This window comes from Vipera berus (assembly GCF_964194415.1).
Source record: "Vipera berus genome assembly, chromosome: 2".
Lineage (NCBI taxonomy): Eukaryota > Metazoa > Chordata > Lepidosauria > Squamata > Viperidae > Vipera > Vipera berus.
Window position 1 is genome coordinate 29,851,796 of NC_138203.1, and position 18,503 is coordinate 29,870,298.

General features: G+C 36.5%; 1 protein-coding gene across 1 annotated transcript; it reads right to left on the minus strand.

Annotated features, from left to right (window-relative positions):
• Positions 1-5,310: 5,310 nt before the first annotated feature.
• CENPK (centromere protein K) lies at positions 5,311-18,491 on the minus strand (the record flags this gene model as incomplete). The annotated part of the gene is made up of 10 exons (XM_081318850.1): positions 5,311-5,597; positions 7,835-7,888; positions 10,771-10,903; positions 12,560-12,658; positions 12,738-12,820; positions 14,275-14,321; positions 16,207-16,279; positions 17,244-17,300; positions 17,803-17,940; positions 18,477-18,491. The coding sequence occupies 10 exons, from the start codon at positions 18,489-18,491 to the stop codon at positions 5,439-5,441; spliced, it is 858 nt and encodes a 285-aa protein (XP_081174976.1). The 3' UTR covers positions 5,311-5,438.
• Positions 18,492-18,503: the final 12 nt, after the last annotated feature.

An 18,503-nucleotide genomic window follows, 5' to 3' on the forward strand; every position in this document is an offset into this window, starting at 1 on the left:
GGACTAAGGGATCAAGGAATCAGTCTGTACCCTTGAATGCTGTCCAGGTCTGATGATAGGTTACATGGGAAGAAATGAGCTGAAATTATATTCAGACAGAGGTTATATTGCTAAAAGTAAAACTGGACTCAGGGATTGAGCTCCAGTTGTTTTGAACAGGATTGTACTCCCCTTGAAAGACTGTATGTTAACGGAGTTTCTGATTTAATGGACATCTCTTCTGCCTATTAGTCCATTAAAGGATTTAGTGTAATAATATAAATCAAACTTCAATTTCAAATTGGAACTTAGTCATTGGCACACAGCTGTTTAAAAAACTAGCTGATGTCCCTCTCCCATACTTGTAGGCTTAGCCAGTATTTCTCAACCTTGGCAACTCTAAGAGGTTTGGGCTTCCCAGAATTCCCTGGCCAGCAACACTGGGCTTAGTCAATGGGTTTTGTTTTCTCAAGAGCATTCAGTTACATATTCACAAAAGGATCCAGAATGAATAGATTTGCATTCATAATATACACATAATTTGAATGTATGGTGATAATGAAACAATTTAGCAGTACAGATTTCAGAAATTATACAAAAGCCACAAAAGAAAGCAGGTAGTGCTGAAGAAATTAGAAGATAAGGGAAAAATATGTCTCCCATTAAGTATCAATTCATGGGGATTATTTTTCTGAACGTGAATGATTTTGTGACTTATTTAGAATTTTGGCAGTGACATTGCTGGATGATCTTTTCACCAAATGGCTAACAGCTTAACTCCTTGCCAGCCAGCCAGAATTCCCCTGTGTTCTTTTAGCATAAGAAAGGATATTATAACATTGGAGAAACATGAGGAATTGATTGAAAAGGAAATGATTTATTATAAATAGTAAAGGTCTCAAGTTGCTGCTCATATATATCAAGAATCTCAACAGTCATCTAGATTAATTTGCATTTAAAGTATGTCTGTAAGAAACAGCTTCCAGAACTGTTTAAATGAGTGCTAAATTACAATAGAAATACCACCAAAATTACATTTTTCTTGGCTTACTGTAATCTTAAAGCTCATTTGGAAGCACCTGCAAATTGTATTCCTTGCCAAAAAGAGAAGGCCAGATTAAATTTCATTTGACATAATATATTTTGTAAAATACAGAATTTGAAAAGTTTTATAAACAAAAGAGTTTCTGGAACTATGGCTGATTATAATTATGGGTAGATCTGCCTGCCGAGGGTCCTTGGAATGTTATTTGTTTAATCTGGAAACAATTTGAACTAAGACAGAATGCTAAAGTTATCTGAGATTAGAAGAGAGGCAAGTACAGTGTTTTAAACAATGAATTACTCAGCTGGGTTTCAGTAACAAAACACAAAGTTATGATCAGTTGCAGAAATAAGAGTTCTACCACTAAAAGGATTCAAATTAATTTGTCTGTAAGAAATGGTAGCGATGAAGAAATAAATGAAGGTATGGCACACAAGTAATATTCTTCAGGTAATAATCCTCCGTGCCATAGCTGATATGATTGAAAGTTAAATCTTCCCTGCTCAGTAATCATGCTGAAGTTTTAATCAGTCCATTTATTGTTTCATTTGCACAATTCAAAAATCTATCTGGTGCCTCCAAATTATTATTTACCTATCTATTCTGTCAATCACACGCTCTATCTGGTTTATAAATTTCAAGTTAGCAAGGCCATAAGATATTAAAATTAGCTCAAAAGGGAGATCAGTAGCAGCTTTACCCTGACATCAGATGGATATGTGGCAGCTGCAGGTAGACTTTCTCAAAGGATTATTTGAGGAAATGCTCATTCAGAATGGTTCAAATCCAACTCACCTGGAGCTTTAATGGTCATTTCTGAAATGTGTATTTTGTCAGAATCTGTTGGATTACAGATTTAATCTTCCTCATCAAGTTTTGTTATAGTGCATGCATCTGAAGAGTGCTGTGCTTGGCTATTTTAACTAATGTTTCAGTTACCTTGGGTGACCTGGAGCTATGATTAAACTGCTACTGATCATAACCTGATCAAGATCACATAACAAGCATCATAGGAAAGATGAAGCCAGAGATAACCTGATGGAAAGTAGATTTAAAAGTTTACTATATTAAAAAAAAGGACTAAAATATCTTGTTTTACATAACCAGAACCCGGTAAATTCCAAGGCCCCACTTTAATGCTAGAGCTTTCTTGAAGTGTGTGGCCTTTATAGCATGGGTTGCTTGGAAAAAAAAGACTCTGTACACTACTGGAATACATTACCTATTAAGACATTATTAATACATTATCTGGGCTGAAGTGTATTGCAAGAATTTTAACGTATACACAATGCATAAAATATTACTTCATATATAATATACGATATAAGGCTAACAAAGAAATAATATTCTATGGAAATGGGGATTATACAATAATGGATTTGCTGAACTACATATTGATAGAAATACTTTTAAAAGTGATCAAGCCTTAAAATACTATCAAGCTTAAACCAGCTGAAAAGCAGCAATGTTCTTGAGTTACAGCTAAAATGACATTATATCCTTGCTTATTCTACTATATATTGTCTAGCTTCTGATTTTCCATTCTTTGATTGTTTATAGATTCTAATTTTTCACTATTGTTGCTTTATCAGAAGATATGTGTATTGACTACAAAATTAGATTTGGGAATGGTCTAATTCAGAACTTCTATCAGTTTAGACTGAACAATTTTCCTTTAATTTATTCAACTTCAGGGCAAGATTTGTAAATATGGGTAAATACTTCTGTCTAGTATAGGAGAAAAACAAATAGTTGTTCCTTTTTTGTTTTTCAGCAACATTGAAATCAGTTTCATTGAAACTATGTCAACAAAAATCAGTTTTATTGAAATCTGACTGATTAAAAATGATCTGTAAACTTCTTGCTCTGGAAGAGAGTATTAAACGTGTTGAAATTTGAAGTCAACATCTCCAAAGTACAAAATATCCATCCCAAATTTCAGGTATAGGCCAAGAAAGTTCTTTTTGTAATGAAGATGCCCTCTCTTTAAAGGCACTGATTTTCTTGGATGTTGAGCAGAATTAGGAGTGAATCTTTCGGTCTTACACATTTCTATCATAAATACTGTATGATGTGAAAATTACAGGCATATCCCAAATAATGAAATAATTGACAGAATTATTTAGAACAGGATCATATTAAAGTGAAAATCAATTTTCATCAGAAATCAGATTCGTTAGTACTGGGCTTCATTAAAATCACTGCTATACCCATATTCAATATATGAAGAAATTTAGGTCAAAATATTCTACATTCCAGTACTTTGCCTGGAATTTGGGATGAAAACAAGAAGTATGAATATACTGTTGTATTTATTTATTTATTTAATTGAATTTGTATACCGCCCTATTCCCGTAGGACTCAGGGCGGTTTACAGGGCAGTTAAAACCATGAAATACAAAAAATTAAAATCAATTAAAACAATTAAATTAAATTCAAGCCCCAAAAGTAAATCTAAAACCCAATTAAATTAAAAACCCCACAGTCTGGGCCAAACAGCTCAAAGAGCCAAGTTTTCAGGTCCCGGCGAAATGAGCGAAGGTCAGGGGCAGCCCTATGTTCCATGGGTAGTTGGTTCCATAGGACAGGCGCACCCACAGACAACACCTTTCCCCTGGGAATAACCCGCTGGCATTCATTAACTGGCGGTACCCTGAGAAGGCCCTCCCTGTGGGAGCGCACAGGACGATGGGAAGATGATGCCGGCAGCAGGTGTTCCCTTAGATAGTCCGGACCCAAGCCATTTAGGGTTTTATAGGTCATTACCAGTATTGTTTGAAATGTTCCAAGTGTCTTTATTTATAAAAAACAAATCAACCAGCATAATGTCTTAAGAATATATTAGATAATAGCAAATAGTTCCATTCCTGATGTTGGCTGAAACTAGCTGAAGGATAGACGGGACGGAATCAGTTAGACATTTTTTAGTAATGGCACTTATTGTTTCAGACATCAGAAAATTATACTGCTTTTTAAAACTCATTACAGGGCAAGTAGTTCAAAGGTAATTCACAGCTTATATTACTATTCCTATGGTCTCTTTAAGTTGTGCTTTCTTTAAGATGGGCTGTTAAATGCAAAAAATGTATCCTGTGCTTGTGCTTTACAGATAGATTTGATATGCTGTAGTTGTATTCATAACAATGTGGGTTGCACCAAAGTAGATCTACTGCTGCTTAAATAGTCTCCTAATCCAATTTTCTTTTAATATGAATTATAGGTAGCAGACTATATTATCTATTTTTATGTCATGGGATAAAACCAAGGAAACATTGCTCCTTTGCATCTCTGTTCTGTATGACAAAACATTTGAAATAAGTTGCACTTTGTTTAATGAGAACATACTAAAATGAGCCATGGAGTATGTTTTTTAAAACATTCTTTTCCCTCAGACAATTCAGATCAGTGTTTCTCAACCTTATCAGCGTTAAGATATGTAGACTTCAACTAAAACTATCTAAAAATTGCTGAAGGTGAGAAACACTGCTTTTGATATTGGTACAGGTAGTTCCTGACTTACATCCACTTGTTTAGTGACGGTTCAAAGTTACAAAATTGAAAAAAATATGACTGGTTTTCACACTTTCAACTGTTGCAGCATCCCCATAGTCACATGATCAAAATCTGGGCAGTTGGCAACTGGCATGTATTTATGACAGTTGCACTGTCCAGGACTCATGCAATTACCATTTGTAACCTTCCCAGCCAGCTTTTGACAAGCAAAGTCAATGGGGGAAGCCAAATTTCCTTAATGACCACATGATTCACTGCAGGATTGTAAAATGGGACAACAGTCACCTAACAACTGCCTTGCTTAACATCAGAAATTAGGGGAGCAATTGTGGTTGTAACTCAAGGACTACCTGTATTCTATTACATTTTCCATTTTAAATGTTTTTTAAAATACATTGTTACCAATGGATGAAAAAGTTGGCTAGTGATACCAGCATGAAGACAGATTTTTCAAATCTGAATTTAAACTTTTATGACATCTCCCTTGTCTTTCTTTCATATATTTTCTTACAAAATCATGCATGTATAATCTTATTTAGAAAGTCAATGTTTTGTTTCTCCCACCATTTCGTTTCTTTTGAACAGATGCTCAGGTTTGACATTTGATTATAGAATTAATGGAAAGCTAGTCAAACTACTTGTCTAAAATAACCCTTTAATCTGATCTCTTAAGAAAACCAATAGTTTTTAGAATACAAACATTATTTACTAACAGCAATAAAACATAAAAAGGAATTGTGACAATCACAAACTTTTAAAAAGAATCTGCAGATACTAGTTTACAAAAATATTGTAGGATTCTGCCTGAAAAACATGAAGTATTTCCACTTAATATTCTCAGATTAAAGTTTTTTTTAGTTAACTCTGTTCTGCTGATCAACCTTCATCTTAAAATATCTTGCTATTGGTGAAAATTTTCCAGACGTATCTTGTTTGGATCTTCCGGGTGTCTCAATGCAATCCCATATCTCAGCAGAAGCTCAATGTAAGGTGACCAAAATGAATCACTGATTGTTATATATGGATCATGTGGAATGTTTACCAGTTTATTGATGAGACTCTGGAAAGAGAATGTGTTGCAATATGTCAGATTTTAGTCCTCAAAATATGAAATTGAGATGAAAAATTTCAAAAAACATAACTATATTTTCCAATTTATATTGTATAGAACGAACCTGTTTTACATTTCTTAATATAATCACATCAAGAATATTTCAGAAACCACCAATAGACTTCTACAATCACATGGAATCAGCAAATCCCAAAGGGGAAAATGGTATCCCATTCAAAACTAAAGATGAAACATATCCCATGTTGAGAGCTATTCAAACATCTACAGTCACTAAGTCTTATCAGGGGAACATTTTGATGGTCGTGAAGCACTACTCCCATTCTACCTGCACCAAAGGCCATTAAAGAGTAGAAACAAAGCTGTTTCGCTATTGTGTTTTGGCCTGAAACCTGACTGAAAGTGATCTAGATAATTTCCTCCAAAGAGCTCTAAAACGGCAGCCCAACCACAATCTCAACCACATTCCCTAAACAGAGGAGGCGGCAGATTGAAGAAAATTTGTCCAGTGCAGTTAGGTCCAGAAAAGGGCTCTTAAAGGACATGCAGCCGTTTCCCTCCAGAAGCAAGGATCACCCCTCTTTGAATAAACTATGTTTTCATAGTTCCATCCACCTTCACATTGCTGCTACCATAGATAGAAACAGCTAAGCGTTACAATTTTAGGATGTAGGAACAACTATCCCATATGCCATAGAAATACAGGTGGTTCTAGAATGGAGCCTACCCATTAAGGTTGCAAGTTGTGATGGTCATGAAGTGAGATAGCCTCATTAACGTAAGTAACTTACAGATTTTATCACTCTCATTTCAGGCATGTGATAAATTTATCAAATGAGGTGGTTAAATGGGAGATTGGAAGGCAGAGATGGTGAGTTTAGTTTCAGCATCTGATTGGAGGGAGAAGAAGGGAGAAAAAGCAACAAGTCTATCCCACCAAGCTCTTTTTTTCTAATTCTTTTTTCTTCACTGTAGAAATGTGGGTTTGGGAGGAAGGAGCTAAGGAAAGAAAAGATTTAGGGAAGATTGTCCTGGAGCTGCTGCTTTGCTCACAGGGGGTTGGTTTCTCTCAAATCGAGCAAGAACAGGAGGGGCTTGTAGTCTCTTGATTGCCAGCTGATCAGGGCAGAATGCAGCCGCCATTTCTTCAAGGAATTGTTGGCTCATGAAAAATGGCAGTCACTTCCGGGAACCAGCCACGCAGCCCAAGAACGTTCTTGGGCTGCGTGGCTGGTTCCCGGAAGTGACTGCCATTTTTCATGAGCCAACAATTCCTTGAAGAAATGGCGGCTGCTTTCTGCCCTGATCAGCTGGCAATCAAGAGACTACAAGCCCCTCCTGTTCTTGCTCGATTTGAGAGAAACCAGCCCTACTTGAGGTCCATAGATCTTCAAAACATAAGTGTGTAATGGGTGAGGGGTGTGTGGGAAGCAGGCACATATGATCCCTGTGAGGTGGGAGGAAGACACAGTAGTGTCCCTGTGATATAAGGGTGAATGACAATGGGGGGGTGTTGTAGTGGCCATTACTTTGACACAGGATAGCATATAGCTTCTTGGGGGAGGGGGCATCTGTTATAACTTTGAACAGCCATTAAATGACCAGTCCTATCTTGAAGATTCCTGTAGCATGGTAATGGCTATAATTACAAGGGCTACAATGGGTACTGTACCCAAACAGTCCTACTTTACCAGTAACACCAAATTAATGTTATTTTTCATAATATTTTGATGTGAGACATTTCAACAGTAGCTCAATTATTTGTCATTCAAAACTAGGAGAGCTTTTAAAACAGATGCAAATGCCAAAATAGTAAACATTTTAGCTTGAAATAGGCAGTGCATGATAAAAATGTAAAAAGATGTATCTCTAAATTGGGTCCATTTAAAGCTTCAGTTTAGCTAGTAAGTTTCCAAATGTAATCCCATTTTCAATTGGAATTAAATTTAATAACTTACTTCAAATAGACTATATGCAATAGCACATTTATTCCTGAAAAGCATTAATGAGCACCAAACAAGATATCTATAGGTGTACTAGTAAGTATGAGGAACGAGTTGCTTATCCCTGTTTGAAATGAAATTATAAGGAAGCATGCAATCGGGATTCCACGGTAAGTTTTGGAGACAAAAACTCAACATTCTAAGATAGTAATCATTAATCTAGAACTCAGCTATGCTGAACCATAGTTATTAGCACTGTTAGTCAGTACAGTCTAACTTTCTTACCTCTAAAATTTCATGTAATGATATGAACTGCACGTCTTCCTCTTTTGATGAATGCTAAAGTAAGTAAAAGACTACATGTTTTTATATGTAAAAACACATTTACAATGTAAAACAGCATTTCAATTATAGATATGAATTTATGTTTAGAATGCATTTGTTTATCTTTAGACTTAAACTTGTATTTATCTACAGCTAGTAATACCAGAATATAGATAGGAATGTGTGCCACATTTCAAAGAATATTGTATGAAGATATCCTTTCATATGGTCACATAACTTATACTGTACAAAATATTTGAAAGGGGTGCTTTGCAATAGATGGAAATTGTCTATTGGGAATAGTTCTTGGCCATCTCTGCATGCATATGCATACATAGCTACTTTGCTTCACTTTCAGGTCTGAAAAGCTGGGATTCAAAGATTCAATACAAAGAGATCTGAGATCACATGCTGGGAAATCTATATACTGATTCTGTATTCTGTTGGACAATAGAAATACAAATAAACCATCATCCCCATTTAAACATTCATCTATCTCTTTTTTATCCAACTCCAAATCTGAGTTATCAAAATTCGATGTTGTTTCTTATCTTGGTAAAATTCAGCTAGAGATTGCCCAAGTACAGTCTTGTCCAGATTCGCTGGTATTTGAGGATATATCTTACCCAAGGAGGAATCCTTGACAATGCCAGCTTTTAGCATACAAGGAAGTTTTGAATATCAACCATCATTTAGGAACAGTAAACTTTTATTTCTGATAATTATTTAAAGATGTACTGGTAGTCTTGCCAGAATTAATGGATTGAGAAAAAGGCTCTTTGCACTGTCCTGGCCCTATTTTTCCCCATCAATATTTAATACTTCTATAGCAGACATGTCAAACTCACGACATCACGTGATCTCACACAACATATCGGAGCTTTTTTGCCATTGCCGGCAATGGGGTGGGCGTGGCTTACTGATGATGCATCCAGCCTGTGGGCCAGCAGTTTGACACCGCTGTTCTATAGGATACCTGGATGTTTTATTGACCATACAGCATGTCTGTCAAAGAAAATATAAATTTACCTATAGCTTTCTGTTTCCCCGAAAATAAACCCATCCTGAAAAAAAAGACCTATCCTCATTTTTGGGACTGGGCCTAATATAAGCCTTACCCCCCCCAAAATAAACCCTAATTAGGACCCCGCCCACTTCATCCCATGTCACTGCCGCAATGGGGCAGATGGGGGAGGGGGTGGAGCTGCCCCATGCACCCCACATTTGCTTCCTTCAGGGTCTCCCCTAGCCAGGCCATTCCTTGCTGGCGAGATTTTTTTTTTTTGAGAGAAGTTGGAAGGTCTGACTGAACTTTTTTTAGCCTCACAAACTCTGTTTCCCTGCAGCAGGAGAAAACTGCCAGAGCTGGAAAGCAGGTTAGTGTTGAACTTTTTGCTTTCAGGAGAAGCAGCAAGAATGGAGAAGGGAAACAAGGGGCAATGCAGGGTGGCAAGCAAGTGCTCTTGTCTGCATCGCTGTGTGGAGCCGCTCCGCTCCCTGTTTTCTTCAATGGCGGCCATGGAGGGAGGCGGCGGGGGACGCTTGTGCCGCCCAGTTATGGTGCAAGCCATGGGAGAGTTAGGGGAGAAGGTGGCGGGTGCCACCGGTGAGGTGAACTGTGGTGCAAAGCATGATGAAAGCCCCTCCAGCGGCGCAGTGGAGTCTTTCGCCATCGGGTCCGAAATGGTGGGGGACTGCGCCTACCCCACCCATCCTCCGTAGCATGGCAGTCTGGCTCAGGAGGGGAGTGAAAGGAAGGTCGCCTAACAAGGAATGGCCTGGCTGGGGGGGGGCCTGGAGGAAGTGGGTGCGGGGCACATGGGACAGCTCCACCCTCTCCCCCACCTGCTTCGTCTCATTGTGGCAGCAGTCCAATGTGCTGTGCAGAGTGGGCCAGTAGTCATGCGGTCTATTGCTGGATGGGGTTGTTGGTGCTGCTGCTGCTGCGACGCAAATGTCACAAAAAATATAAGACACCTTCTGAAAATAAGACCTAATGCCTCTTTTGGATGCAAAAATAATAGAAGACCGGGTCTTACTTTCAGGGAAACACGGTAACAGTCATACAATAAATTACAAAAGAAAGCTATACAGTTTAAAAAACAAAAATTCAAAGATTAGTTTTCAACAATTATCATAATTCTCTCTCAAAATATTATAGAAATTTGCTTCTGCCTAAGTACATCTGATATAGATTCTCAGAGCCTGTGCATATCAGACTTATGCCAGACTGGGTTTCAATAGTAATTTGCTGAGCTCTGTGACAAACCTCTGAATCTACAATGCATATTCCTAATGACAAATAGTGCTAACCCGGCTACTCATTTTGATAGCCTGTAACAGTCGCTATTGATATATAACATTAACATACTAGGAGTTGCATTGGTTACCAATATGTTCAGATGCAGTTCAAAGTGCTGGTTATCACCATAAACTGTATGTGGCTTGGAGCCATATAGTATCTTAGTATCTTTGAGATTGCCTGTTTTGTGTAGAATCTGCAAATATTTTTCATGCACAAGGAGTGACGGATGAGTTTCCCTCCCAATTAAGATGTGCAACAGAAGGGAGCATTCTCTATAGGAGGTCCCATTTTTTGGAACAACCTGCATTCAAAAGTGAGAATGGCACCTTTCCCCGCAATTTTCCATGAGATTGTTAAAATTGCCTTAGGATTTTAGAGAATACTGTAGAATAAAGAGTTAAGTTAGGAATATGGCGCCATCTACTGTACTATTGTATTGTGATATTAAGTTTATTATACATTATATTATTCTATTTTTATGCTATGTGCGCTACTTCAGGTCTACTGGAATTGAAAAGGTATGACTGTCATAAATAAATAAATTCATAAATATCAAAACCAAGATTTTAATATGAAAATGCAATAAACCTGCCCTTTTCTTTTTTGCAGTTCCGCTATCTTCAGGAAGTGGGAAATGCTCATCAAGGAAATCTCCTAAAGCATTCAAAATATCTTCCTTATAAGCTCTTATTTTCAGCATTTTACTTTTCAGTTCCTGAAAGGCTCTAAGATATAAAAAAAAAAGATTATGGACTTTTTAAAAAAAATAGTGGTAACAATTTATAAATGTGCTTATAACAAAACAGAGTTGCTGTATTAGTGAGATAGGTGGCATGGAAATTTAATACCGTATATACTTGAGTATAAGCCGAATTTTTCAGCCCACTTTTTGGGCTGAAAAATTCCACTTCGGCTTATACTCCAGTCAACAAAAAAACTTACCGAGGACTTGTGCGCGGCCGAGGCTTTGGTGCTACTTTCAGAGCCTTCTCCGCTAATCAGCTGTCTGCCCATCAGCTGTCCATAGGGATGCTGCAAAGCTCTCCTTCTCTAGGCCTTGGACTCCCTCCTGGCTGAAGAGTAGATGAACCAAGCCAGCAAGGAGACAAAATGTTTCTGCAGCGGTTTTTCCTCTGAAGTTTTTTTTTTTTTTTAAAGTAATCTCCGAAGGTTATGCCAGAAAATGGAGGACGCTGGGTCTTTGCAAGCTTTAGCTGTCCGCCTGGCTGCCTGAAGGCCGTCCTTTTCAGGCAGTCTGACAGACAGCTAAAACTTGCAAAGACCCAGCGTCCTCCATTTTCTGGCACAACTTTTAGGGATTTATTATTATTATTCCTACTACTACTATTACTACTACTACTACTTCAGGAGTAAAAAGTTGCAGAAAAAAATTCTCTCCTTACTAGCTTAGTTCCTCTACTCTTCCATCTGGAGCCAAGGTAAGATTTTAAAAAGGGATATTGGTTGGAAGGCAGAGGGAGAGTTTAGTTTTAGCATCTAAAAAAAGGGGGGGGGGAATCAGCGAGTACATCCCAACCAGCTTTTTATGTTTTTGTTATTGAAGAAATATGGGGGAGGGGGAGGGGTTCTGGGGTGGGTTGGGGAGGGGATAATATTGTAACTTCAATAAAAATTTTCAATAAAAAAAAAAAGAAATATGGCTTTCTGGGGGAAGGTGGGGAGGGCGTTAAGGAAGGAAAGGGTTTTTGGAAGCTCGTCCTGAAGCTGCCTTTTGTGCAAGGGGCCTTTTCTCAAAGCCTAGAGAGGCAGCTTTGTTGCCTCCCCGTAGACAGCTGATGGGCGAACACCAAAAGCTCCAAAAGGCTAGGGAACTAGTCCCAGAACAAAACGGAGACCTGCCTGGCGGCAGAGGCTTGCAGAGCACGGATCCAGCCTCCGAGGCATGCAGAACGGCGGATCGGCTTATACTCGAGTCAACAACTTTTCCCAGTTTTTGGGGGTGAAATTGGGGGTCTCGGCTTATACTCGAGTCGGCTTATACTCAAGTATATACGGTAAATAAATAAATCACAATGCAATTAAATAAACATTAATTAACAGCATGTAGGTGTATCAACTTCTCTACATTCAAATTAATACGGAAGATGAAAGTCCAAACATCATAGCAAAATTACACTGTAGAAATAGCCCAACACATTACTTGAGTGCTCAATAATAACTCACGAAGATATCTTAGGAACAAAAATATTAAGAATAACCCATGGTTATAGATTAGGGTGAAAAAGCTTTGCCAAAAGCATAATTCTAGATTAAATTTGGGTTTGAATGACAGTCACTTATTAGTGACATGGATGTTAATACTCAATTATCCAAAGAAATTGATACTGCAGTTTGATTCATTTTAAATTAAGTTGGAATACCTTTTTTCAGAAAAATCTACTACGTGATTGCTCATTCTTTCCACTGTTTGGTTGAGACATTCTATAAGCTGTTCCTGCTCCTCCAACCATTTTTGTTCCCTTTGAAGATAATGTGAGAAGCATAAATAGCTAGTTCAGATTTTTCAAAATTGCAAAACAGTTTCAGCACAATCTATACCTTATAAAATCTTCCTTTAGTTTTTTGTTCTTTGCATTAACTGTTGATAGCACCATTTCAAGTTCGTGGTTTAATTTCTGCAACTAAAAACAAAAGAAATGTATATTCAAATCATTATGCTATCAAAATCATTGTTTTCCAGTATAGAATTATTTGCTTAGATAAGCTGTGTGAAATATATTAGGCTTATACTTCAAATTTGCAGATTCTAAATTAAAAATGGAAAAAATTATATCCGTATAAAGAATGGATATTTTTTTTAAAAAAAAAACAACACTATTGCTATCCAGTATTCTGGGATACATTATTAGTTTTTAATGTAAATACTTTGATTTAATTCAGGATAAAATATTGTGTGATTTTTATTTTATGAATCCATAGCGAAATGAAACGATGAACAATAACATAACAATGATACCATAGCCAACTCTTTCTGCTATTTCGGGAATGAGGGACTGAGAGGCGGCAGAACCATCATGATAATTGTAAAAAGCAATGGACATAATGGAAGTGGAAGGTAGAGTTATTGACTGAAGAGCAAGTCTGTTGTCTACATACCATCTACTCCTAGAGCTTATTTATAAGCTGAATGCTACGTCAGCTAACCTAGAGGTGCTAATTATTGGACTTTGTTGGAGAACAATGGGCTAACTTGGCTTGCTGAGACTAGAAGGGATACAAGTCTCTCTATGTCAGGGCTGTGAAACTGCCGGCCCATGAGCTGGATGTGTCATGCCGAAACCGTGCCCACCCCATTGCCGGCAATGGGGGAAAAGACAGGATATGTCACGTCACTTTGACACCCCTGCTCTAGGTATTTGAACTGACAAATCAGGAGCAGCACCAAGCTTTACTTTCAGAACAGATATGTTGAGCCACCAGCAGTTGTTCAGCTTGATTGTTGCTACCTATCAGGCTTCTCTGAACGAGGCAATGGTGAGTCATTCTCTCTCTCTCTCTCTCTCTCACACACACACATATACAACACACACAAACATACACACACATTTCACAATTTTAGCTCTTCTCTTGGCAGAAGACTAAAAGAACCAGATCAGTGAGAATAGAATCTTTCTTGTGGATTAACAACTGATTGCCCAGCACAGTGAAAAGATAGCATGGATTTTAAATTGTTGTACAAATAACTTTGCATCACTGCAACTTTTCTTAATGTGACATCCTAGTCAGCAATGTAAACAGTTGCTTCAGGTGGGCAACAAAAATTAGAATTTTATTTCAAATTCAACATCCTGACTTTAATCATAATTACAATTTCTTAACCTGGTGCCTTCCAGATATGGTGGACTTTATCTACAATCCTACTTTAAGATGATCAAAATTTTCTAGATCCATCTTAACACACTCCAACTACTTAATTCTAATTGATTTTTCTACCATATCACATAGTATACAGCATATTTGTTTAAACAAGAGTCTACAATGGACTTCTTCTTAGGGAGACTTAGCTATAGGTTCCTATAATTACTCCTAAAATAATAATTTTACAAAGTTGCAGCCATCTCTTTAACATACATACCTGGTCTCTTCCTAATGCTACTAGGACATCTGGATTTGTAGTAATTACTGAAAAAGAGAATATGTCAGAGTTTTTAAAAATGTTTTTGAAACTTATTTTATTAGTCTGTCTGCCCGTCCGTCCGTCCATCCATCCATTAAGTGAGTGTTGACTCCTGTGACTGCCTGTACAAGTTCCTGTAGTTTTCTTAGCAAGATTTTTGTGGAAGTGGCTATTGCTATTGCTTACTTTATATGGATGAGAGCGAGTGACTTCTCTAAGTTGGCCCAGCTGGCTTTGTGCCTAAAGTGGGACTAAAACTGATTTCTACTCTGATGTCTTAATCCTTCTACCAAACTGGCTCTCTAACGTATTATTATCTGATTGAATCAATAACTTTGTTGCATTAGTGCCTACATAAAATAGTTATTCAATTAAAGATGAATTTATGTATTTATATTTATGGAAAATCAGTTGAACAAAACAATAGAATAAATCAATTAAAGAAAATCAGACCAAAAATTCTTAACGTTTCTGCATTTTGAAACACAGTTATTAGTATAGGCAGAGTATGTATCACTCACTATAACTTTAAGTAAATATGAAACACCATTTAGGGGAAGTGTTTTATTACCTATTATTTTCTTTCAGGATTGATTATGAAAAAAAGATACTGTTGTTAGGAAACATCATCTAAAAGAGGATTTTCCTTTCTGTCAAAAGCTTGGAAAGAGTCAAGTGGAAGAAACAGGCAATCAATCATCTATGATCACTCCTTGTTATTATTCACAGATCTTGCTATACTTGCCAGAAAGTTCTGATAACAGAGACTATTTGTTTGGAAACATCTCAAACTATTATCTTCCATTCCACAAGCTGCATTGATTACCAATTTGTTGAATAAAATTTGTTGAATAAAATTCAAGGTGCTGGTTTGATTTTAAAGTTCTATAATGGCACAGGACCAGATTATTTGAAGGGTCACCCCTTCCCAATTACATTTATCTGATAGGGGTGAACATACTGAGAGACCCCAAAAGAGCTCCATGACAGGGCCCAGGTGGCCTGCCTTTCCCAGGTGAGATTAGCCCTATCTTTGTTAGCCTTCCATACCATAAGGCCCTTAAAACATGTTTTTTTTACCAGCCTTGGGATCCCAGGGAGAGCCTGCAATGTAGCTGGATGCGATTAAATAATGTTTGTTCTCTTGCTTTCTTGGGTTTTATTTGATTATTTATTTAATGTTTACATTTATTTTATTTTTATTGTTTGTATTTATTACAGAGTTCTTAACTGTTGTATTTATACTGCCCAGAGTCACATGTTTATGAGATAGGCAGCTATATAAATATTCTAAATAAAAAATATTGTAATCTGTTTTACACATTTACTTGTTTGACAGGACATGAACGGAAAGAAATCCAACTGCTCAATTTAAATTCTCTCATTGATTACAGATTACTTAAAACTCAAAAACAAGATGTCAAAATAGTTAAATGCTATCAAAAATAGCACAAAAAATGAAACACCTTCCACTTTAGTACAGAGCAGGTCACTGAATACAAGGCATGATTGGGGGAAGGAGATTATTACTGAGAGTGTCAATGTTAATGTACTATTTCATTGCTAACAAAAACAAAGACAAAAATAGAGAAGAATTGGATTTCCAAAGGAACTAAGAATAAGGAATACTGTAGTATCTTAAATTTGCTCATCAAAGAGAAAAGGAGGCCTAAAATAAAGAGAATATATATGATACAATATGGTACAATACCTATTATATTTATTAAATTTATTGGCCAACATATTACACAATATGATACAACAGATAAAAGCTGTGGCACTAATTTAGTACAATTATTATATATTCTATAGAAGTTACAATTGTATATTCTATACTTCAGATTTTATAACTTTGTATATAATTCAATCCAAATAAAAAAAACACCTTACTTTCTGGCTCTCTTTTTTGCCATTGGTTAAATTCAGCTGACAGAGCCTTGAATCGTTTCGTTAACAATGAAAGCTGTCAAATATAGCAAATTTAAACATTATCACAATATGTATTTATTTTTATTTATTTATGCATTTTGTAGGTCAGCCAACTCTCTATCAAGCAAATTTGGGTGACTATTTTTATATACAGTGCTTGAAATAGTTTCAAAACTATCCCAGTTGAAGCATGAGACTGAGAAGTATAATTCCCCCCATAATATTCATGTTCAGGCAAAATCTATGCTCTCAGAACAAAGTTAAAATATACTTGTATGACCTTTACAGCTGCTCACGTATTGCTAAACTATAGTTTCAGCAGCATATCAATATGATGTTGTTAACTCAGCAAAATCATAGAATTAGAAGGGGCCATTCAGGTCACCAAGTCAAATCCTACACTCAGACCTAGAATCCAAATTAAATAATCTCCAACAGATAGCTGCCAACTGTTTGGTACCTAGTTATTTCTCTGTATACAGCAAATTCTAGCAGTCCTTAGGTTCCCTACTTCATAAAAAGATAATGTTTGCTTTTAACCTGGAACTATTGTATTCCAGAAGACAGGTGTTTTTATAAAAAAATAATAATTATAATTTATGTATATGGCAATTTATTCTTTTGTTAAAAGTTTACTTGATCTATATTCTACCTTTCATGCCAGAGCTCAAGATAGCATATAGTACTCCCTCTTTTTGCTTTTTCCCCATGACAACTACTTTTGTGGATGACAATGGACCAAAACTTCCTACTGGTAGTCCAACACCTTTGCTATCATACCATGCTGTCAATGCATTATACTGTGAAGCTACATTTTAACCAATGAAACAAATTTTGCAAAATTTCCACAGTAATCTACCAATTTGCATCAATGATATATTCAATCCATATTGTCCTATTTTCTGACATTCTTGAGTAACACAAATCCCATTTCCCCAATTAGTCTTTTGACAAGGTTTCATTGCTTAGAAAACTTACTTCTGAAACTTCACTCTTACCTTGAGATCTGAAACTGGAAGAGGTTCAACACTTTGAAGAGATAATTTGGTATGGCACTTTAAAGGAGAAAGGGATATAAAAAATTAAATGTAAGCTTATAGTAATAACGCATATTCTTAACTCTACTTTAAAAGGTTTATTATTTAAGATACAGATCAGTTTGATCAATAATTTAACTCCTATTGAGATTAAATACAAAACATTTTTAAAATAATCATGTCTAAAAATTATCTATTTATTAAATAGATTTATATTATATAATGCTTAGTTTTAAAAATATTCCTAATATTAAAATAACTAAGATACAATCAACTTTTATTTATAATTTATTCCATAGCCATTATGTTAAAAATAATGTGAGAATTAACACTTTGATTAGTTTTTCCAAAAGGTTTTTTTTGGAATGTTTATTTGTATCTTCAAGTTATTGATTTTTTTGTAATGATGGTAAAGTTCATCTTTCTGCTTAGGCTGAGGAAGAAAGAAGGAAATTAACAGCAAATTTTCAGATGCATAGCTTCATTTATCTCATAAATACTTGCAATTATTGCTTATTACCTCCTCCACTTGTTTCCATATTTCTTCACATTCTTCTAAGAGTTGTTCTTTGGAATCTTCTGACTCTAACAACATGCTAGGTGATCTTGAACACACGTCTTGCTTATCTGAAGAAAAGTTGTTGGCAGGTTTCTCAGCCTAGAAACAGTATTATTTGTATATATTGTTGACATAAAAGGAGTTTGTAACTAAAAGCAGAGCATAAAACAGTTTAAGCAAAACCAGCATCCACATCAACAGTTGGTACCAAAGTATATATTTACTTTATTTTATAATTTTTTAAAAAAAAAACCAAGTGCAAAAAAAGCGTTAAAGAAGATACTACAAAGAAAAATATAATTATAAACAGTACTGCTGCAGTCCTTTAGAGCAGGGATTAAGCACCTAAGGCCTTCTACTGTTGTTGAATCATAGCTCCCCGCAGCCTCATCCCAAGTGACCAGGGCTGCCAGATGTGGTTCAGAAACATCTGGAAGACCACACGTTCCCCTAACCTTCCCGGACAGACTACCGTTTCTCAGAAACCAGACATTCTGTTGCAACCTTTTCAGTGAAACGGATGGAAGCGTTCGTGCCGCTTCTACCGTTGCTATTCTACCCGGAGATGCACCGCCTCCCAGCCGACATTACCATAGCAATAGTTCTGCTCCCTCCTTCCTCCCTTTTCGCCTCACCTGGAACTCCGACATCGAGGAGGTTCT